This window comes from Perognathus longimembris, chromosome 5, assembly GCF_023159225.1.
Source record: "Perognathus longimembris pacificus isolate PPM17 chromosome 5, ASM2315922v1, whole genome shotgun sequence".
NCBI lineage: Eukaryota > Metazoa > Chordata > Mammalia > Rodentia > Heteromyidae > Perognathus > Perognathus longimembris.
Genome location: NC_063165.1, coordinates 73,935,503 through 73,959,344, shown reverse-complemented (window position 1 = coordinate 73,959,344; position 23,842 = coordinate 73,935,503). Strand labels below are relative to the sequence as shown.

The following is a 23,842-nucleotide window of genomic DNA, read 5'->3' as shown; positions in this document are numbered from 1 at the left end:
TTAACATTTCTTTGGCTGCTCTGGGCCTTCCAATATAATTCCTAAAAATTTTCTTGTGACTGAGCCCAAATATGCCAACAAAGAGTTTGCTTGGCAGTTAAAAGTATAAATAAAACCAAAGAGAAATGACATCTTCTAATAGTGAGTATTCTGACCTGTGAAATATCATCTACCTCCCTTCACTAAGGTCTCCTTTCTTATCACTCAGTAATATTTTATAGTTGCTAGAGAAAAGTCAGTCACATGTTCCGTATATTTTGAAATGTTTCATTTGTATGCCGTTGTCAATGCTTTCATGAAAAACCTTCATTTTCTGTTTCTCTCTTGTTTCATCTTGTCTTCATTCGAAGGTTAGACATCGTTTTATATTTTCTTTCTTTTAAAATCCATCCAGCCATTGCAGAGAATAAAGCTCGAAAACCCAATCTTGGACATAGAGTAAAAAGCAATTTTAACTTTTGTTTCCTTAACTAGGCAGAAGTTATAAATAAATGATGATTGTCAGGCTGATGGAAGAAGAATGCTCAATGGGCATATAATAGCTTCCATATTAGTACCAAGAGAAAATTAAACTAGTCTGAATGAACTAAATGTACCTAACTGCCCCCTTTGTCTTGCACAGAGCTAAAAAATATGGCACCATTGTCTTTATTGCCTGAGTGTAAGATTTGTGGGCAGAACTGGGCAAAAAGACATCCTTTTGTACAGCTATTTTGATTGATTTAAGTGATTAGGTCTCAAAATTTTTTTTAAAGATAAAATCAGGTAAGCTAGCTTCTCTGGACAGAAATGACTATGGTTGGATAATCTATTTATGCACACATTATGCAGCAGGAAGGCATCACAATATTAGTTATAATGGATGCTTCCGATGGCTCACCAAACTATGTTCCCAAACTACCCATTTCCTAAGTGTGTCATTATCTTCATGACCTGAAATCAGATCCTTACCTGGAAACATCATGAAAAAGGAAGCATTTGCTAAAGGAAATCACCTAGGGTCAACCCTCCACATCAAAACTACACACTGGCTTTTCCAGAAGGTTCCCACATTTGTGAGAGCAGCACTGCGAGCCAAAGCGCCCCGGCCATCGTTCCATTAGAGTGAACCTTTAAGGAGACTTCATTTCATGGAAATGAGAGAATGAGGTTGTTGGAGACATGGGGCGGTTGGCCATTCTCCAATGGACACCTACCCGTAAGATCTCCCTGCAGATGTACGCGATCCACTCCTCCTTCAGCGTGTTGCCTTTTGTGTTCTTGATCAGGTCAGTGACCGAGCCGGCGCCACAGAACTCCATCACCAACTGACAAAGAAAGACAGCAAGCCACAGTTATCATCATCTTTCACTACGCTCTCCAGGTTGGGTTAAGCAAACATCACCATTCTACTCAGAAAATGTGATCATAAAAGAATGGATGGAACATCAACATCTGTCTTCATGTCCTGCCCAAGTGATAGGAAGGAAAGATTATTTTAAGCATTTTCCATTTGTAAGTTAGGTTGGAAATTGAGTAATACCTCCACATTCTCCATATTCTAAATGTGTGTGTGTGTGTGTGTGTGTGTGTGTGTGTGTGTGTTGGTTCTGAGGCTTGAATTCAGGGCCTAGGTGCTCTCCCTGAGCTTCTTTTCACTTAAGGCTAGTGCTCTAGCACTTCTGGCTTGTTTGGTAGTTTTGTGAGAGTCTCACAGACTTTCCTGACCAGGCCTGCTGTGAACTACATACAATCCTCAGAACTCAGGCTCCTGAGTAGTTAATCGTCATAGGCATGAGCCACTGGCTCCAAGCTCTTAGTATTTGTTTTTAAATGGGGACAGGGAGATGGTTCAGAGCCAGTTAAGAATCTTGCTGTGTTTTTGTCTAGTAGTTGAATTTAGGTACCCACAAGAATAGAATCACTCCTATATCAGAAGAATCGCTGTTCCTTAGGAAGTCCCAGGCTAGGACAATTGACGTTCATGCTGATTATGTTATTGGTTTGTAAGTGGCACTGTAAGCTGTCAAAGTGGGGACTATCTGTTTTTAATTAACTTCAGCAAAGGTTCCCGGGAGGTTGGACACATCAAATAAATTCAATAAACAATAAACTCTAATTTAGCACCTTTCATCCAAAAAGCTCCAAGCACTCTATAAATACAAACTCATTATAGTACTCAGCAACTTTATAAAACAAGCAGAAAATAAGCACTCCCCCCACCCCCTTTTAAACAGAGAGGCAACGGGTATAAGAGAAAAAGCAACCGCGTGTTCACATCCATTTCCTACGCTTGGAAGAGTCCATGCATTTCTGGGCACTGTTCCTGAAAAACCAAAGAGTAGTGTTCTACCACCTGAGCCACAGCTCCACCTCCAGCATTTTTGGTGGTTATTGGAGATAAGAGTCTCGCAGCCTTTTCTGTCTGGGCTGGCTTTCAGATCTCAGCTTTCTGAGCAGCTGGGATTACAGGCATGAGCTACCAGTGCCCAGCACAAGAGGTGTTTTTTGTTTGTTTGGTTTTTTTTTTGTTATTTGTTTGCCAATCCTAGGCTTGAACTTGGGGGCCTGGGCTCTGTCCCTGAGCTTCTTTTTGCTCAAGGCTAGCACCTCTACCACTTGAGCCACACTGCCCCTTCTGGCTTTTCTGTTTATATGGTGCTAGGGAATTGAACCCAGGGCTTCATGCATGCTAGGCAAGCACTCTACCACTAAGCCACATTCCCAGCTCATGACAGTTTTTAGTGATTGCTCTGGTTTGACTTCTGATTCCACAAAGGCTGGTTTCCTATGAAACCATCTTCTCCACAAAGCCAATGGTATACAAAGTTTTTCTAGGACAGTTTCACAAGTGCTACAATGTGCTCCATTATAACCAAATATAGTTGGAGTTGTTCCATATGTAATAGCTAGAAAGCTATCACTAACCACACAGAATTCAGAAATCAACCTGACAAAACTTCCAACAGCCAGAGATAAGATAATCTGACCACTGACAAGACTAATAACAATGTTGTCTAAATATACATTATATATGGGTAATTAAATATATCAATAAAGTCACCCTCAAGAACAAAAATAGCACTTTTGTAATAAAGACTCAAGTTAGTATCTTGAGAACTGACAATAGGAAAGAATCAAGAATTTATTCTATCTTTTATATGACAAATTTTTACTGGACAAGAATATTTGAAAACTGCCAGGCGCCAGGGGCTCATATCTTAATCCTAGCTACTCAGGAAGCTGAGAACTGACAATCATGGTTTGAAGCCATCCTGGACAGTAAAGTCTGTGAGACTCTTACTTCCAATTAACTAACTTGAGCTGTGGCTCAAGTGGTAGAGTATTAGCCTTGAGCAACAATGCTCAGGGCGGTGCCCAGGCTCTGGACATCAGCCCCAGGACTGGCAGAATAATTAGTAATCAATCCATGGATTGATTGCAGAGACAGAACTAAAGAAAGGATAATAGAATCATATCAATGGCTTTGCCAATAAAAACCACAGATAATTCTAATACAGGCTGAAGGCATAGCTCAAGTGGTACAGGACCTGCTTAGCAAGAGAGGCCTTGAGCTCAATCCCTAGTATTAAAAATATTTTTCATATACACACACAAATTGCAATAGATATACTTATTTGGACACTTTTTAAACAGCTGTTCAAAATGTTGAGGCAATGACAACATGAGAGACTTAGATCTCTTAGAACACTAAGGAAATAGGGCTAATGTGATACGATTCTGTGGTTATATAAAAAAGTTCACATCTTTTAGAGAGATATGCTCAACTCCTTTTATGCATTAAAGGACACCACTGAAAGTTAAAAAAAGACCAATCACAGAAAGTGAACGATACTTATAAATCATATGTCTGTCAATGGTCTAGTATTCACAACATATAACCCGCCCCCCAGTGTGACAACAAACAAGTCCATTTTAAAATGGGCAAAGAACTTGAATAGACATTTCTCTAAAACACACACACACACACACACACACACACACACACACACACACAAATGGCTAAATAACCACATGAAATGATGTTGAACATCATTAGTCACTAGGAAAATGAAATAAAAACCATAAGAAGTTGTCACTTTCTACCCATAAACATGACTTTAATTCTTAAAAAAATGTGGAGAAATTGGAACCCTCATTCATTGTGGATGGCAGGAGCTGGCAAATAGTTTATGCTTTCCTCAATAAGTTAAACATAGGTTCATCATAAGATCCACTGATTCAACTTTCAGATTTAGACCCAGGGACTGACAGAAATTTCTCCAAAAATCTAGACAAGAATGTTCAAAGCTGAACTAGTCAAAGTAGACAAGAATTGGAAACAAAAAAGCCAAAATGTTTATGAAAAGATGAACAGACTTTTTAAAGGGGCGGCATATCCATACAATGGAACATTATTTAGTCATGAAAAGGAATGACGTTCTGGTCATGAGAACATTGTACTAAGTCAAAGAACCCAGACAAAAGTCATGAGTGTAAGAGTCCATTTATATGAAGTATCTAAAAACAGGGAACTTCCTAATGACAGAAAGCTGATTAGTAACTGCTAGAGATGGTGCCAAACTCCATATCCTTTATACAATCTCCAGGGGTGAAGGAAAATTCTAGAACTACACAGTGGTGATGGTTGTACAATTTGCATATACAAATTTAAGGAAACTGACATTGTGTATATTTTACCAAGAGTTTTAAAAATGTAAGATTTCTTTCAAGGTAATACTAGAAGGGGTAGGATAAGTGGACATGGGGGGGGAGGTCAGGATTAGCCCCTGGATGAAGAATGCTAGCATAAGTATTGGACGCCTGAGTGCTTATGACATGGCTCCGTCTGCTTGCCTGTGCTCTTGGGAAGTCTTCCACAAGATGAAGTAAAGAAAATTCCATTCTGGCTATGTACAGTTGATGCATGCTGTTAATCCTAGCTAGGCAGGAGGCTGAGATCTGAGGAGCGTGATTCAAAGCCAGCCTGGGGCAGGAAAGGTGGTGAGATTCTTCCCTCCAATTAACCACCACCCCCCCCCCCAAAAAAAAAAAACAACAAAAAACGAAAAGCAACATAAAAAAAAAGAAGTGGAGCACAAAGCTCAGAAAAAAAAGCATTCAAGCTCCAGGTCTGGTACAAAAGGAAGGGAGGAAGGGAGGGAGGGAGGGAGGAAAGGAGGGAGGGAGGGAGGAAGAGAGGGAGGGAGGGAGGGAGGGAATCCATGCTTTAATACCAGCAGGATGAACCAAAGACAATTACTTGGAAAGAATGACAAGAAGTATTTTCCCAAATGAGCAAACGTATTTGTGCCCTTTCTCCGAATACATTTTGAAAACACAGTGACCAGACCGCCTACAGACGCACCCATGGCTCCTGCGTGAGCCGGAGAAAATGTCCCACCACGGGGCTCCATTAGCCACGTAATTACAGTTCTCAAGCAAAGCAGCAGAAGCCCAGAGATGCCTGTCGTTCACAATTAGATTGTACAAAATACTTTCAAATATTCAGTAGGAAACATTCCTGCTCTAGCCAACCACTAATGTCAGTGATTTCGATAATTTGCTTCTTCATTCAGGCCCAGCTGAAGGCTGCAAAATTCTTTTCATCTCACTACAGAACAAAAAGATTGTTAAATTATGTAATGGGATTTTTTTTTTTAAAGAAAAAAGCCAGCAAGCAAGTAGTACTTGCTAGGCCTGCACTCCCTAAAGCCTCACACAGCAACACTGAAAATGATGGCAGCCATGAAACAGGTGGAGCTCGCCTCGAGAGAAACCTCGTCTCCTTAAAGCCAGTAACTTCACATCTCGCGAGGGTGAAAGCATGGATCGTTAATATTCTCCCTCAAAGCAAAGTGCTCATGGAGTTCATACTGTGTGCTAGGCGCTTAGAGCTAAGTGATTTACAACTTAAGGATTTACCAAAATTATTATTTTGTTCGTTGCCTCCTCTCCATTCCTTTACTTGTTGGGAAATGGAGCTTTCCAAACAAAATAATCAACAAAATAAAGTAATAAATAACAATTTAGAATAGGTAACAAAATAAATAACAAAATAATTAATAAAGATAAAAATATAGCTTAACAACATAAATCAAATAATCAAGTTAAAAGCATGACCTCTATCAATTTGATATGAGCATGACTTTTATGGATGGATCCAAAACTCCAAGCACTTCCAAATTTCCATTCTTTGGTCTGTTTACACATTATTATTATTATTATTATTATTACTACTACTACTATATTATTATTATTATTTTGTGCCAGTCCTGGGGCTTGAACTCAGGCCGACGCGCTGCTCTTGAGATTCTTTTTCTCAAGGCTAGCTCTCTACCATGTGACCCACAGTGACACTTCCAGCTTTTTCTGAGTAGTTTATTAGAGAGATAAGAGTTTCATAGACTTTCTTGCCTGGGCTGGCTTTGAACCAAGCTCCTCAATCTCAGCCTCCTGAGTAGCTAGGATTATAGGTGTGAACCGCCAGGGCCTAGCTATTCTTATTATTTTTAAAAGCAACAAGGAAGCACCAATAGCTCGTGGAGTTCCATTTCCATTGGGTGGATAGGATGAAGGATGGTTCAGGAAAGCAGACTAGGGCTGTGTGTCTTTCTGAGGAAGCTTCTAGCACACAGCAAGGAAGTCCAGGCTGCACTCCAGGTCAGCTGGTCTTCTTATGTGGAAGGCCAGGGGGTGGGGAGGAGGACAGGGAGATGATGCGCAAAGAAGCCTCTATGGCCAGCTCTCGGCAGCAGCCCCTCCACTGCTGGTAGAGAAGCTGAGCCCAACCCGCAGGCCACAGGGGTGGGAAGAAGGGCAGTTAGGTTGAAGGTAGGGAGAAAGCTGACCTGGATGAGGAACTTGATCAAAGAGCCCAGCAGCCACGTTGCCAGCAAAAAGGAAGGACTATTAGCTATTTCTGTCTACACAAAAGCATTAATTAATTATTTGTTATTTTTTTTTTTGCAGTTAACATTTACTAGGCCCCTATTGGCCGTAGTCACTTGTATCTAAAGAGCAAAGCTAATTAACCCACAGCCCAAGTTCTTTGACATGGTTAGCCTTATTTCGTAGCTCTTTTCACCACTAGTCTAGCATTAGCTTCAAGTTCATAATTGTCTATTGCTCCCTGTCAGGTGAACAGAAAAGTTTGGGGGTGACGGGATACGGCGAGCAGTTTACATCTTCTGTAGAAACTTCAGGTAATTGGCCTCAAGGGAACTACTAAGTTGGCCTTGGTTTCTCATGTTCTGAAGACATAAAACGTGGAAGGAAACTGACCTGTAGAAAGAATTAATATCCAAGAATGTGGGGACGTAAAAACATTAATTTTTAAACAGAGTTCTGACATGTTTCCCAATGTGCCTGGCTGATTTTCACGTATTTCTGTCAGTTGTCTTGTATTTCTTTTCCTTTTAAAAAATGTATTCATGTATTTATATATTTATTTATTGTGTGGGGGGGGGTTCTAAGGCTTGAACTCAGGGTCTTGCATTCTTTTTTTTTCTTTTTCTTTCTGTCAGTCATGGGCCTGAACTCAGGGCCAAGGCACTATTCCTCAGCTTTATTTGCTCAAGGCTAGTGCTCTACCACAGACAGCTACAGTGCCACTTACAAAGGTTTTTTGTCTTGTTTTGTCTTCAGGTCCTGGGCTCTGTCCTTGAGCCTCCTTGTAGTCAAAGCTAGTGTTCTGCCACTTGAGCCACAGTACCATTTCCTCTGCCACTTGAATCCACAATTCCACTTCCAGTTTTCTACTGGAGATAAGAGTCTCATGGACTTCCTTGCCCAGGCTGGCTTTGAACCACAATCCTTAGATCTCAGCTTCCTGAGCTGTTAGTATTCCAGGTGTAAGCCACCAGCACCCAGCAACCTCAAACTCTTTATTGGTACTGTACCACTTGAGACAAACCTCAACTCCTGGCTTTTTGCCAGTTAACTGGATATGAACATCTCTTGGATTTGCATGCTGGGGCTGGCTTTGAACCTTAATCCTCAGATCTCAGCCTCCTGAGTGGCTAGGATTACAAGCACGAGCCACCAGCACCTGGCTTGTCTTGTTTTTCTGACAAGATTTGTATTTGCTCATAGAGGCTTGCGGGTACCTATGCCCTCACTTCCTAGATCCATTTGAAAGGAAAGGTTTCCAGTGGGGCAGAGTCAAGAGGGGTTTCTAAAGCAGCAAGCTGAGTCCTCACCTCATTTCCTTACAAGGCTCCGACCTTCGCAATGGAATCACAGAGCACAGTCACTTCTGCTTTGTCACTCTTAAACCCCAATAATCTCTGAAAGAATTCAGAGTTGGATTCTCCGAAGGTAGGATGATTTCTGAGGTCCCTGTAGTCTTTTCACAGTTGCTCATTAATTGGTGTTAAGTTCCCTAACAAGAAACAAGGCTTTAAGGTGGTATTTTAAACCTGTGGGCATGAAGCCAGAAGAGCCCAGCAGGAGCTTGCTCCTCCAAATGTCAATGTGAAGAACAAATGACTATGAACGTGGCCTTCTCTTCACTAGTAAAGTCTGGGGCAGGAGGAAAGAGTGAGGGAGGGGGAGGGGGACGGTTCTCCTCAAGGGACCCAAGCAGTTGATGATGCCCCTCCCAAGGAAAGGACTGGTGAATGATGGCTAAGGTCCCACACTTGTGCCAAGGAGCAGACTGGTAACTGCTAAGATCCAGGAGTCAGGTTCCGGAGTCCCATCTGTAGGATTGACTCACATGGAATCCAAACCCAAACCCAGCAATTCCAAGCCAGGCGCCAGTGGCTCACACCTGTAATCCTAGTTACTCAGGAGGCTGAGGTCTGAGGAAGCTATTTAGGGCAAGAAAGTCAGAGATTAACCAGCAAAAAGCTAGAAGTGGACGTGTGGCTCAAGTAGTAGAGCACCAGCCTCAAGTGGAAAAGCTAAGGGATAGTACCCAGGACCTGAGTTCAAGCCCCAATACTGCTCCCCGAAAGAAGGGTCTTTATGCACATACATAAAACATGCCTGAGAGAAATAGAAATATAAAACTGTAAGAATTGGAAAGTATTGACATGAAAATATTATCTGTTCAATGAACCAGTTAAAGTAAAGTAGAACTGCTGGGAATTTCAAATCTGAGAAACAAGCTCGCTGACCTTTTCCCATTCATTAAGCTCACATGTAGTTTTTGAGGTGGGAGATGAGCAGAGTATTGGCTTCTGAATTCTATTTTTAGAGTTGAAAATGCCTGACTACAAATTCTAAGTTTTCTAAAGATAAAGAGCAAAGTCCCAAGGATATGAAATGTCCCAAATTTGTCATCAAGGCTTCTAGATATCAGGCAGCTTTGGATGTTGAGGATGACAAGGCACTTTGGATATATGGAAGCATCTGGTATCTTTAGCAATCGGCAGCTTGCCCACAGGAGAGGCCCACACTACGTTCCACGGTCACCAATGCCTGGGGAGACAGCGTCTCAGTCACACAATGGCACTCAAGGAAACACTACAGAATCTTCCAGCACATAGTCAAGGTCTGCAGAATTTTTCATGGTAGAAACAAATCATTATGTGTATATTTTTGTTTACAGATCCAATCATAAGAATGAACCCTAGGAAGTTGAATCATAAATTCCAAGACTAGCCTGGGCTACAGGGCTACACAGTGAGTTCAAGGCCAGATTGGAGAGACGAAGGTGGGAGGGAAGGAAGGAGGGAGGGAGGGAGGGAGAGAGGGAGGGAGGGAGGGAGGGAGTGGAGAGGGAGGGGAGGGAGGGAAGGAGGGAGAAAAGGGAGGAAGAAGGGAGAAAAGGAAGGAAGAAGAGAGGGAGGGAGGAAAGAAGGAAGAAGGGAGGGAGGAAGGACCCCAACCGTACACATGTCAGAAATGCACAATTCTGCATCTCAGAATGTTATACCTAAAGAAGAACTTGGTATTTGAATAGGAAAGTGAATTCTCAGACAGGTTAAAAATAGGAAAAGAGAAAAATACACTAGTCTGAGAGGATGTAGAGATTTTGAGAAGTAAGATATAGATAGGAACATTGTCTCAAAATTGATCTCCCCCAAGGAACCAGAAAGCATTGCTTAGACCACTGGCCAGAAATCTTTGAATTTACAGTCTTCCCACTGTGAAGGTAAAAAGCAGTTTAAGGGGCTGGGAATATGGCCTAGTGGTAGAGTGCTTGCCTCATATACATGAAGCCCTGGTTCAATTCCTCAGCACCACATATATAGAAAAGGCCAGAAGTGGCGCTGTGGCTCAAGTGGTAGAATGCTAGCCTGGAGCAAAAAAAAGCCAGGGACACTGCTCAGGCCCTGAGTCCAAGCCCTAGGACTGGCAAAAAAAAAAAAAAAAAAAAGTTTAAACACAACTCAAATGCAAGTCTTCAGGGGAAAGAAGAACTCAGTTTCACATTCTTGTCAAAGAATCAGGCTGTCGTCCTGATGTTGACCTAGGCCTCACTTTAGGTGGGTACAGCCTTCTGAGTTGTGATTTCAGTCAATTCCCTTCTGTTAGTTGGGCAAATGAAGACATTACTGCCACTAACAGAGATTCACAGTCACTGATGTTACAAAGGCACCGGTTTAGGGACTTCTGTATTTTCCAAATTTAACCTTTTAAGAATTTCTGCTCAGAAGTTGCAAGCTTCAAACACCTGCCAGACTAGCGACCTCGCTTTTACTTAAGAGGGAAGAGGAAAGCTCTTTGCTCATAAAAGTGACAACCACTGATTAAAACAATTTTTTTTTAAAAATGCAAAAGCTTTGCTTTAGGTGCACAGAACTAAGAGAAATTTTAATTAAATGTTCAAAAGGTTCAGCTACAGGTTGGCTGAATTCTTAAAATCGGTAGCACTTTACATTTTTTTTTTGCCAGTCCTGGGCCTTGGACTCAGGGCCTGAGCACTGTCCCTGGCTTCTTCCCGCTCAAGGCTAGCACTCTGCCACTTGAGCCACAGCGCCGCTTCTGGCCGTTTTCTGTATATGTGGTGCTGGGGAATCGAACCTAGGGCCTCGTGTATCCGAGGCAGGCACTCTTGCCGCTAGGCTATATCCCCAGCCCAGCACTTTACATTTAAACTTTAAAATAACCCCAAGTGAAGCGGCCATGATTTCTCCCAATAGGCAATAGCAATATACATCCTAAATCTAGTATATTTGGGTTTGGGGCTCATGGCCAGCAGCAGTGCAGGTTCTAGAAGGGTCTCCCCTATGAGTGACTTTCTTTCTCAGATTATCTAGGAACTGAAGAACTCGGGGGCTGAGAAATGAATGCAGATTCAGGAACTGGATCACGAGTGGAATGAATGGGGTGGTGGGTCCCCACCCAGCTTGAATACTGGTACACTCTAGCATAGTGCTGCTCTTTGGCTATAGGCCTAATCTTTGTAGATCATTTGATTCTTTTTTTCCAAAAATTTTCAAGGAATACAAAATCTAATGTGAACCTATTCAATTTTTCTAATGCCAGCTTAATGACAACACTACTTCCGTCTATGAACTATACTATACATAGTTAGCCTCTGGGCTGCCAGTCTGCAAACTCAGACCAAGTACATCATTTGCTAAGTTAAAAACCATTTCAGTGTGGTAGTTCTGTAATTCTAGCTACTTGGGAGGCAGAGATGGGGAGAATTGAGGATTGAGGCCAAGCTACACAAAAGGTTTGTGGAGATTCCCCCTCAACAAATAAAAAAGCCATGCACGCAGGAAGTACGTACAGGAGAATGAACAGTGTAGGCCCACCTGGGAAGAAATGCAAGACCTTATTTGAAAAATAACGACAGCAAAAAGAGCTGGTAGATGTGGTTCAAGTGACAGACTACCTCCCTAGCAAGTGGGAGTCCCTCAGTTCAAACTCAGTACTAGATAGATAGGTAGAGACAGAGACAGAGACAGACAGACAGACAGACTGACCAATTGTCAGAGACAATGCCTATCCAACGTTAGACTCCAGGCATGTCCTCAGATTTCTGGTGGCAGTCCTTCAAACTAGAGGTCCTTCAAATGCATGTGATAGGATCATTTAGCTCTCAGCCTTGCAAATCTACAATGGTGTCACTAATGAGTGGATTACCGAGTCGTTACGGTACAGTCGTCTGCTATCTTCCGTGAGCACTCTACATTTCAGGAACTAATTAGAAATTCATTTCCTTCCAAAAGATATTCTAGCCCTGTGTTTGTTATGGTGGTATCAAAAGAGACAGCAGAATATGTGTGATTTCATGCTCTAATTCAAGAAAAATTAGTTCATTTGATGGCTAGGACGCACGCTCCCGGGGTACGAGTGGCGTCCTCTTGTGTCTGTGGGTGGTGGAATGAGATGGAGATGTGAGTGTCAGAGCGCCACTTGTGTCCTAGAGATCGGAATCTTTATTGCCAGTGCTCCTTTTTTTGATTTCCGGATCAGTGCGGAGCAGCTGATAAGGGAGAATGACTTGGCCATTATCAGAGTCAGTGGGGTTTCCACAAAGAGCTGCTACTAAACAAGAGTTTATCCACACAGATTCTAATTCAGTCAGACACCTGAAGCAGCACCTAAATTGGCTGGGGAGGAACCGCGAACCTCTCGCCTCTGGCCATTATTCAAGGAATATGCAGGGGGACATTTCATGTGGATGGCCAACCTGGGAATAAAATGCTGGAAAGCACGACTCTCAGTTGGGTAGCCTCTCTCTACATCTCTATATAATTCATAATGTTCTCATCTCAGTGTAATCCTAAGAAAATGCCACTCATCCAAAAAGTCAACTATCTATGACCTTTACAATTATCTGATAAGACTTTCCCAAGATATAACTCTTCAAAATGTATTCTTTTTAGACTTCAGAGCATCTCATTCACAGCTAACAGAGTTACAATCCTTTATGAATACTGAGGAAACAGAGGCCTGAGCATGAACGTTGAGTTGAAAAAAAGTTGGTGTCAACATCAAGTTTCAGTCCTGTTTGGAACACCAACCATTGTTTTATGGCCTCAAGGAGCAAAATTTGGTGCTCAGGGACTTGTTTTTTATATCAGCCAGCTCAGCAGCAGCTAGGATATTGGCTTTGTCACTGACAAGCTCCAATTCCTTGAGTAAAATTCTTGACTTCTCTGAGCCTAAGTTGCACATTTGTAAAGTGAAGGCAGTATTTAAGCTGTACAGTGGTGACAAAGATTTAATGGAATAATATGACAACATAATAAAAGCAACACTTGGCACACAAATAAGCAGCCAATAAGTATTCCCCATCATAAAATTAACCCAGAGCAACCCAAATCTAGTGAGTCAGAGGCCTTGGAATCAGAAAATGATCATATGCTAGAACTAAATTTTCATTAACCATCATTTGGTATTAATTTCCAATTATCTTTCTGTCTGCCTTTGTTTTTTCCAAACTTCTCCTTACATGGTTATCACATCAAAACGAGAACAGAAACCAGTTAGTGCGGGGCTGGGGATATGGCCTAGTGGCAAGAGAGCTTGCCTCGTATACATGAGGCCCTGGGTTCGATTCCCCAGCACCACATATACAGAAAACGGCCAGAAGTGGCGCTGTGGCTCAAGTGGCATAGTGCCAGCCTTGAGCAAAAAGAAGCCAAGGACAGTGCTCAGGCCCTGAGTCCAAGGCCCAGGCCTGGCAAAAAAAAAAAAAAAAAAAAAGAAACCAGTTAGTGCTTGTAATACTAGCTACTCAGGAGGCTGAGATCTGAAGGATTGCAGGTCAAAATTACCCTGGGCAGAAAAGTCTATGAGAGTCTATCTCCCATTAATTAGCAAAACGTCAGACTGTAGGCATGGCTCAAAGGGGAGGAGAATGCCAGTTGTAAGCAAGTAAGCCGAGCTGGAGCTTGAGGTCCTCAGTTCAAGCGTGGGTACCAGCACTAAAAAAATAACAAAAAGACAAGATGCTTTGTTCTTATGATACCTCATCCTCAGTGACAGAAGCTTCTGGACACGGCTTGTGGGGATAAACAGAAAGCCCCATGAAAGGGCCCACGTCTGACATGTGCCTCTATCTTTCAAGCCAGCCGAATGCAGGGCTGCCCACTGGTACATCATTCTGCCACCTGCATTTCATTGCGGGTGGGGAAAGCAGAGGCACAGGCAGGATTTCCCCGCATGGGGTTCATTTGAAAGTGTTCACAACTTGCCAAGCCCCATTTGCCAAGTCCAGGGAAGAGATTGGCTTTGCTAGAACAGGCTCACTGCTCTGGCCTCTTCCCTTGCCTCCATCCAGTCTGTGTTCAAACCATCAACCAAGTAATCCTTCATTCCATGACTGAGATCCCATCATTCCTTCTGTTTTTTTCTTTTTGCCTGTACTGTGGCTTGAACTCAGGGCCGACGCACTGTCCCTTAGCTATTTTGCTCAAGGATAATGTGCTACCACTTGAACCACAGCTCCACTTCTGGCTTTTGGCTGGTTAACTGGAGGTCAGAGTCTCACAGACTTTCCTACCTGAGCTGGTTGTGCTGGTGAGCCTCAGATCTGAGCCTCCTAAATAGGATTCCAGGCGTGCTCACGAGTGCCCACCTTATGAGCCACACCCTGAGATGTGGTCAAGTGGTAGAGCACCAGCCATGAGTGAAAAAGCCAACTGAGAGCGTGAGGGCCCGGCTTCAAGCCCTAGTGCTGGCACAAGGGAGAGATGGAGATGGAGAGAGAAGAGAAGAGAAGAGAAGAGAAGAGAAGAGAAGAGAAGAGAAGAGAAGAGAAGAGAAGAGAAGAGAAGAGAAGAGAGGGGAGAAGGGAGAGGGAGAGAAGGAAGAAGCAGAGAGGGGAGAGAGGGGCTAGAAGAGGAGAGAGGGAAGAGGAAAAAAGAAAGGGAGAGGGAAGAGAGAAGAGGGGAGTGAGAGGTGAGTGGAAGGGACGGGAGACAGGGAGATAGGGAGATGGGGAGAAGGGGAAAAGGGGAGAAGGGAGGAGAGTGCTGGCTCTTTGTAGCCCTTTTATAAGGGCTCTAAGTCCTATTCATGACCTAATCACTTCCTAAAGCCTTCCCTCCTGTTGGCTGGGGTGTAGCTCAGTGGCAGATCATTTGCCTACCAAGCATAGGTCTCTGGGTTCAATACCCTAGCATCCTCAAAATGTGTTACTGATTCATACCATCATGGTGGAGGCTCAGCACATTATGCCAGGGCAGGGATAAAAATTCAGTTCGCTTTTAAGTTAACCCATTAACCTTTGTCTGCTATAATAGACCTTCTCCAAGTTCCAGCATTTTCTGTAAGATGTATTGTTTGTGATAGGCACAAGAGTGCATGCTGCATAAAGTAGGGACTTTTACTGGTGTGTTCACTGACGTGTCGTGTGTGTGTGTGTGTGTGTGTGTGTGTGTGTGTGTGTGTGTAGGAGTGCCTTCACACCTAGAGCACCAGTCGCTGTCTGAGTGGCATATTAATAGGATGGATAGATGTATCGAGAGCAAACTGATGAACCTTTCCACACCTGAACGCTTGGTCCCCATCAAGCACACCATCTCCCTGGGAAGAACAGTTGGCTAGTGTGGGTAGCAGCCAGGGACACTCTTCCAAAGAATAATTCCTCTCCGCTTCCTGGTGGCTCCAGAAACATGTCAAGAACTCTCAGGTTTTGAACTCAGAACCTCACACTTGGCTGGCACTGTATCACTTGAGCCACACACTTCCAGTACAGTTTTGTTTTGTTTTGTCTGTTGTAGGGCTTAATTAAGCTCGGGGCCTGGGCACTGTTCCTGAGCTTTTTCAATCAAGACTAGCATTCTACTACTTGGAGCCACAGTGCCATTTCCGGTTTTCTGTGGATTCATTAGAGAGTCTCATGGGCTTTCCTGCCTGGGCTGGCTTCACACTATGATCTTCGGATCTCTAGCCTGAGTAGCTAGGATTCCAGGTGTGCGAGCCACCAGTGCCCGGCCAGCACAGCGTTTTGCTGGTTATTTTGGAAATGGAACCTCTCTGACTTTTCTGCCCAAGCTGGCGGGGCATCACGATTCTTTGGGTCTCTGCTTCCTGAGTAGCTAGCATCAAGGTGTGTGCCACTAGACTGGCAAGATTTTTTTTTTTAACAAAACCTCCAGTAAATCTGGGCACGGATGGCTCATACCTGTAATCCTAGTAACTCAGGAGGCTGAGATCTGAGGATCATGGTTCAAAAATAGCCCTGCCGGGCTGGGGATATAGCCTAGTGGCAAGAGTGCCTGCCTCGGATACACGAGGCCCTAGGTTCGATTCCCCAGCACCACATATACAGAAAACGGCCAGAAGCGGCGCTGTGGCTCAAGTGGCGGAGTGCTAGCCTTGAGCGGGAAGAAGCCAGGGACAGTGCTCAGGCCCTGAGTCCAAGGCCCAGGACTGGCCAAAAAAAAAAAAAACAAACAAAAATAGCCCTGCCAAGAAAGTCTGTGAGACTTTTTATCTCCACTTAACTACCAGAAAACTAGAATTGGCACCACGGCTCAAAGTGTTAGAGCACTAGCTTTGAGCAAAAAGAGCTCAGGAACAGTGCCCAACCTGAGCTCACGCCCCCAAAATTGACAAAACCAAAATAAAACAACAACAAAAAAGCTCCAGTGGCTTTCAGAGGTTTTCAGATTCAGGTAAACTGTCACATTTTAGGATGTCTGTCTTCTGCTTCCACCTCATCCATTACTCAAGCCTGAGATCTGGGAAAGTCAATGAACATGACAAGGACTTAGCAAAAGAATGACAACTAACTCTCTACCAGGGTAAGAAATCTAAGGGTTAGGAAAAAGGCAAAAGACAGACCCTGCTTGACTAGCTAGCCTTCTCTTTTCAAATCTAAGAGAATCCGACATCCTATTTGTCCCATGTCACAAAAATAAATCCAAACCTGGAAGTATGACTCAGAGAAACACAGCCTTGGGTAAGAAACTGGGAAGTAGTTCAAAAGGTACTTTAATGTTTTCTTTTAATTTGGAACTCTTAGTCCTAAGTGAAAAACCTTTCCACAGGCTGCATAAAATAGCTATCCTGGGGGAGCAGGTGGCTCAATCCTGTAATCCTAACTGCTTTAGGGGATCACAGTTGAGATTGGCCCGATCAAAAAGTTATTAAACCCCATCTCAACCAATGGCTGGGTGTGGTGGTGCATACCTTCATTCTCAGCTAAAGAGGAGCCGCCAGGGCACAGTATCAGAACTTGTCATCCCAAGTGAGTGGGCAAAGAACAAAAAGGGGAATCATAGCCCAGACCGGCTCTGGCTCAAAATATAAAAAAGACAAGAATTGAGGCATGGCTCAAGTGCAGATGTCCCTTGGGCATGCAGATTTCATTTCTTTTCAGTCAATGCCAGTGGCATCTGTCTAGTTTTTCTGTAGACAGAAGACATTTAATATTTGTGTGCAGGTTGAATGGAACACAGGTGGGAGTATGTGGGGGAGGCCCCTGCCTCTTAGGAGGTGGGTGGGGCTTGTGCAGGGCATTGGGGTTTGCTGGGGAGAGACTCAAGGAGTCTTCTTAGCCAAGGGCCTGGAAGGGTGTTTAGTGTACCCCCCACACATCCAGTCCTTAGTTTTGGTTTGGGGTCCCCCCTGAGACTGGTGGAGAGTCTCACATTTCCAGCAGGATGACGAACTTGGTCCTAAAAGAGGGGAGCCTGGGAGCCCCCAGGAAGCAGCCCAGAGTCGGGAGCCAGGGTTCTATCTCCGGCCCCCAGCCTTGGAGGAGTCCCAGGGCCCGGGGTGGCCAGAGGAGGGGTGGAGGGAGAGGGTCTTGCCACCCACAGGCACTGTAAACTTTGGTTTCCAATAGTCTGTTAGGGGGAGGGACCTGGGCCAGGGAGGGGCAGGAGGTATTCCATAGGGGACAAAGGAAAACGCCAACACAAAGTTGTTGGTTGTCCTAGTTCTGAATTTGTTTTTTTGAGGGGCCACTGTTGTGTTTTGCACAACAGTCCTACAAAGTGGCGAGCCCACCAGAGTGTGCAGGGGCTCCCGGTCCCCCCCACTCTCATCAACAGGATACAGCCTTTATTTGCCACTTACTTCTCAATGAGACCCTGTGTGTGAGTGTGCATGTGTGTGTGTGAGGCCAGCGTGACGCTTTAGTGTGCTTGCAGAGAAGCACGAGGCACTAGGGTTTGATTCCAAGTGCACACATGCTTGCTCTCTCTCTCCCTCACGCGCGTGCACACGCACACACGCACACACACACGGTGTGGGACAATGGTTCTCTTCTGGGGTGGTGGTGGTTGGGAGGAAGCCCAAGGGGTTCTCAGGTTGCTGATAAGGGAAGAGAGCAGCTGCTGGAGTCATCTGCCGCGCGCAGGGTGACACAGGTCACTGCTGAAGTCCTTGGGGAGCAGCACTCGCTCCAGCCCAGGCGCCTCACCAGGCCTGTGCCCCGGCTGCCCTTAGGGACACCCCACTCTGGACAGCACTGGAGCCGCCAGTGTGAGCCAACAGTGTCATTTTCATTCATGAGGATACACTTTCTCAGTTGCCACTGCTCAGTTCCTCCCCAATGTCGAGGAGCCCAAGACACAAAAGGCTCAGTCCTGGCCCCGAGAGGTGACGTCATAAAGAGGAGACAGCAGAACCCAGGCGGGGACAGAGGTGGCACTCAAGGGACAGGCTAGGGGAAGCAGCTGGGCGAACACTGCTTTCAATACTAAGTGGTGGAAATTATTACTCCAAAGTAAGTATTTCCAACACCACTGGTGTGGTGGCCATCTGATGCCAATGTGTGTGTGTGTGAGTGTGTGTGTGTGTGTGACTGTGTGTATGTGTACTTTCCCCTTTGCTTTCTTGTTTTACCAAAATGAAAGGCCATTATAGCTAAATATAACTTCTAAAAAAGGCTTTCCTAGCTTATTGCAATCGTTTATGATCACCTACTTATAAGAGTAGACCTCTACCAATTTAATTACTTGTGTAGTGATTTCCTATTGGCTAACTGCTACATGCACCTTCGTTCAGTTACCCAGATAATTATTTTGGATCTATGTTGTACAAATAGGTTGAAAGCAAAGCACTTTCTTTGGAAGTTATATATCTGTGTATCTGTGCTTGTGTTCATATATGTATACATATATGCACATACACACATATATACATATAGATACATATATACATATGCATGCGTACATGTAGATAAACACAGGTGTATATATACTCTCTTGTGTATGTATAGTATATACATACTCTTGTATGTATGCACACATATGAATGTGTGTATATACTTGTATATGTGCACAAATGTATGTCTGTGTATGTATATATCTGTACATCTGTGCCTGTGCATCACACACATACTTAAGTATATCTGTGCTTTGGGTGTGTGTAGCATGTGCACCCAGGTGTGTGCATGTTATTCCAACAGCCCTTGGGTGAAGCTGTTCCAACATCTATTTCCATGAGTACCAGGTTTAAGTACTGTACTCATTCTGAGTATTATTTTAAATCCCCCCTCCAATCTTCTAGGTCAGGAGTCATGTTGCGCTCTTGTGTGTTTTTGAACTTGTATTATTACAATCTGAAGCTACCTAATCAAGTCTAGTCACAGGGATAGAGAGGCATTCAGTGCAGAGAGCTCTTGTTACAGAAGCTGTACCAAATAGTTCCACATACCCAAAGCTGGTCATCCATGCCTGGAGGGTTCTTCTTGATAAAAGCACCATAGTATGTAGCGATGTTCCGGTGATGAGAATATTTCTTTAACATGTTTATTTCTTGCTTGATTTCTTCCTCTTCATCCTATAGTAGATCAATAAATAAGTTGCATGAAAACCCATTATTATTCGAATTATAGTCTTTTAACGTTCTCCATACCAACTATAAAAGAATACGTGCTCCAGTATTTCTCTTCCACAGTGAGTATAATTATGAAATCTGACTAAACTGAAAAAATTTCCACAACCAACGTACTGGTAGCCCAGACAGCTCTTCCACTGGGCTGGCCTATAGGTAGAGTACAATCTGCACAGGGGGATAAATTCATCCCTTCACTGGGAGGTGACGGAGCCAGTCAGCCTAGGAGATAAAACTCACGTTAGGCCTCTGGGAACTCCGTGTATCAGGCAGCCATCACAGATCATATCCACCCTAGGAAAGATTGAAGAAAGCCAAAGGGAAAAACACAGGCTCTCCGATTTAAATTTTCACTAGGTTCATTTTCTTTGAAGTCTACTCTTATTGAAGTGCCTGACTGAAGGCGATGAAAGTCAAGACAGAAAGGGAGCAGGAGAAGTTCTCTAGATCTGAGGAAGTTCACCAGGCAGGACTACCCACATCACCTTCAGGACACCAAGCATGAAAAGCAAAGGAGCGATGCGGTGAGGACAGAAAGAGAGATGACTCCCCTGCCGAGTTCCTCTCCTCATCTGCAGGCTGCATTCATTGTGAGTTTCAACTTGGAGTCACTGGCTGGATCCTAGCATTGGTGCTGAGGGGCATGTTCTCCCCTCAGCTCATCCCATTTGTGGGTACACACAGATGGGTGGTAAAATGGTGTTAGATTTTTGAGGTTGCTAGAAATGTTCCTAGATCATGATAATTATTTTAAAAGCAGTGGTAAGCAACATGACCAAGAGCAAAAAGACCACCCAGCTGTGTCCCCATCTGTCCCATTATATAAACCCTTCAGCCACTTGGCCGGCTTCTGGGGTAACTGCCTTGGTGGTCTTCAACAATCTTCCAAGTGTGATGTGTTCTTTCATTCTCCTTTGGTTCACATTATTTCCACACATCAATGTGTGTGTGTATGTATGTATGTGTGTGTGTGTGTGTGTGTGTGTGTGTGTGTGTTGGCACACCAGTCCTGGGGCTTGAACTCAGGGACTGGTGCTGTCCCTTAGCTTTTTCACTCAAGGTTGGCACTCTACTACTTGTGTCACAAGTCCATCTTCAGCATTTTTCTTCCCTGGTTAATTGGAATAAGAGTCACATAGACTTTTATGCCTGGGCTGGCTCCGAACCATGGTCTTCAGATCTTAGTCTCCTGCCTGCGTTCACCACCATGCCTGGCTCTACACATCAGCTGTGGTGGAGCTTACTTGACACTCCTCTGGGATACCTTCCTGTCATTCCCTCAAGGTCAAGTCCTCCCACTAAGCCTTGTTGGGAGCCCCTCATTTTCCTTCATGATTTCTGCAGGTGCACATTTCAATTTCATTGCACTTGCCTCTCATCTCCATAGATCACAAGCCATCCTCTACTTCAGATCTGAGGTCCAGAGTCCCCTCTTGAACTGCCAAGCTCCCTAGTCTGCCCGTCATGGTCATTTTCAGAATTGTCATCCACTAACACATCAACACAAACATTATGTTGTTCTCTGGAACGTTCTCAGTACCAAGTCAAGTGCCGGCTGTGCATACAAGAAAGCAAGCCTGCCCAGAGCCCAACTTCCTAGAGCAATACTAGTGATATTCGAAGGATCAGCGAAGAACAGAAGGCAGAGTGCCCAGATGTTGACATTTCCTGGCTACGCAAAAATAAAGTTAGTGGAAGGAAAGGGAAATCTGCAAACTCAGGAGAATTAAAAACATGTTCCACATCACATGGCTTCACTAAATGGAAGACTAGGTGATCTCAAAATAGAACAGAAGATTGGGACGCTGAGCTAAGGATATGCTTGAAATCCTCGCTGAAAGGAACAGAGCCAAAGGGCATGCACGGAGCAGGGCCGGGGGCTGGGGTTGAGGATGGATGGCACACTGCTGACCAATGCATTCTTCCCTGCCTGCTAGCTGGAAGTGCCCACACCTTTACTGCAGTCCTAGGAAGGGAATGACTTTCACTCACCTTCACCTTGTTGAAAGGTCCCTGCTGTACACCTCAAATGCCATACCAGAGTGCATATGAGCTATTTTAAACCCTCTGTGGAGAGCAAAGAACTGTGGATGAGAGTAGGCTGTGAGTGAATGGACTTTAGGAGAGAAAAACCAACCTAAGGGTTGCTATGGACTGTCATTCGCCACTAGCTGCTCTGATTACAAGAGGTAAGTACAAGAGGTAATGGAACATATACATCACTTTCCAACTGTAGCTGAGTGAGTAGTAGGGCTGGGTCTATCTGTGGCCTGCCTCTGAGTTTTTGATAGTTGGGTGGGGTATGTATGTGCTTCAATAAAAGCTTAGCATATCATTATAAAAACAAGGACTTAGGAAACAGTGAAGGAATAACATAATTCAGTATGTGACCACCTGTACTGAAGTTCAAAGTGAAGTCAGCATATTCTGCATCACTTTGAAAAGGTAAACTGAGGCAATTAAAACAATAAAAAAGCTTATGTAGTCATTGAATTTGGAGTCAGAAAGGTGAGGGAGGGAAGGTGGGGTGTATGCTATAAGATCACAGGTAAGTAACCTAACTTTTCTGAAACCTGAGTTTTTTCATGTAAGGAAATACATTAGGTGTCTCAGTTTCTGGGTTAATTGAGGTATATGAAGCTTATAAAGTGTATCCCAATATAATAATTATTAATCTTCTCGACAAACACAATCAATAAACAACAGAGCTAGGAGGAGAATATTGTTTAGTTTCCCTTGATTGTTATGTTTCCATTGCTCTTGGTTAACACTTCAGGGCTATTGTTCATCCAGCTTTGTCATCTAGGGTTCTGAGGGCAATAGTGATTCGGTGAAATAGAGATAAAGGTTCTGTCTAACCACAAACAGCCCAACCTCCAACTATGGTCTAGGAAGGAAGATGAATTACAATGTTTTCAAAAACACAAATATAGCAAGTGTGACTGAACTAGAAGAAAAAAAGTTTTATGAGAAGGGGCAACCATTAGTCTGTAAATGAACTATTGGTACATCTTACATATTAAGCACAGAGATCAACTTCGTTGAGAACCTAATGGCCACCAGGTTATACTCAAAAATGAAGTATTAGGATCAAATTGCTTTAAACTTAAATGGAGACTAACTCAATAAGCCAAGTTCATTACTTTGGGAAGATCTATTATTTTTCTACCTGGAGACTCCAAAATCAGGTCTGATTCATTATGTTAACTTCAGGCATGACATTTAAACTCTGAATGTCAGACCTTTTCAGCTACCAATGGGAATTAAGAAATCTGCCTAAGCCACCTCTGAAGGCTTAGGAATGATGGAGTGCTTAAATGGAATGTTAGTATAAAGATAAAGAAGACTTTTGGGGGAGGTTGTGGGGATTGAACTCAGGGCCTGGGCACTGCCCCTGAGCTCAAAGCTAGCACTCTACTACTTTGAGCCCCAGTTTCACTTCCAGTTTTCTGGTAGTTAATTGGAGATTAGAGTCTCACGGACTTTCCTGCCCAGGCTAGCTTTAAATCACGAACCTCAGATCTTAGCCTCTTGAGTAGCGAGGATTATAGGCACGAGCCACCAGTGCCTGGCTAATTTTTTAAAAATCTCACGATCAAGAGACTCTATTGTTGTTTAATATTTATGATAGACTGATTTATGAAAATGGCCATGCTATCTTGGTTGTTCCCAACTAAAAGCAGAGCTCACGACTCTTCGCCTTGAAGTTGGATTTGGCCACGTACATGACTTGTTTTGACCAAAGGGATAATAATGAATAAGTGGAACAGAACTGTGGAAAGCACTTCTGCACTGGGCTGGCCCTCCTCTTTAGCTGGAGGAAAACCCTTTTGCTATGGGAGAAACTGAAGATGAGAAATCATGAAGAAACAATAGTTTCCAAATGCAAAGAAAGACAGACTCCAGGCCATGCTTTCAAGCCAGTGACACCTTGGTTGGTGATGCATTCAGGACTGTGGCATAGAAGTCAGCCAAAAAAGGCGGGCTCTACTGGCTCACACCTGTAATCCTAGCTACACAAGAGGCTGATCTGAGAATTAAGGTGCAAAGCCAGCTGGGGCAGAAAAGTCCTGGAAACTCTTAGCTGCAATTAACAAGCAAAAGGTTGGAAGTTGAGCTGTGGCTCAAGTGGTAAAGTACAAGCCTTGAACAAAAAAAG

The 23,842-nt window shown here is 43.8% G+C and overlaps 1 protein-coding gene across 7 annotated transcripts in view; it reads right to left on the bottom strand.

Moving 5' to 3' along the window:
• Positions 1-23,842, bottom strand: part of Tnik (TRAF2 and NCK interacting kinase) — a 371,845-nt gene that overhangs the window by 112,341 nt on the left and 235,662 nt on the right. For all 7 annotated transcript variants that reach the window (XM_048347119.1, XM_048347122.1, XM_048347120.1 and 4 more), the window contains exons 4-5: positions 19,504-19,629; positions 1,197-1,307 (exon numbers count right to left, since the gene is read on the bottom strand). In XM_048347119.1, coding sequence (XP_048203076.1) covers positions 1,197-1,307; positions 19,504-19,629 — 237 coding nt within the window. The remainder of the gene's footprint in view (positions 1-1,196; positions 1,308-19,503; positions 19,630-23,842) is intronic.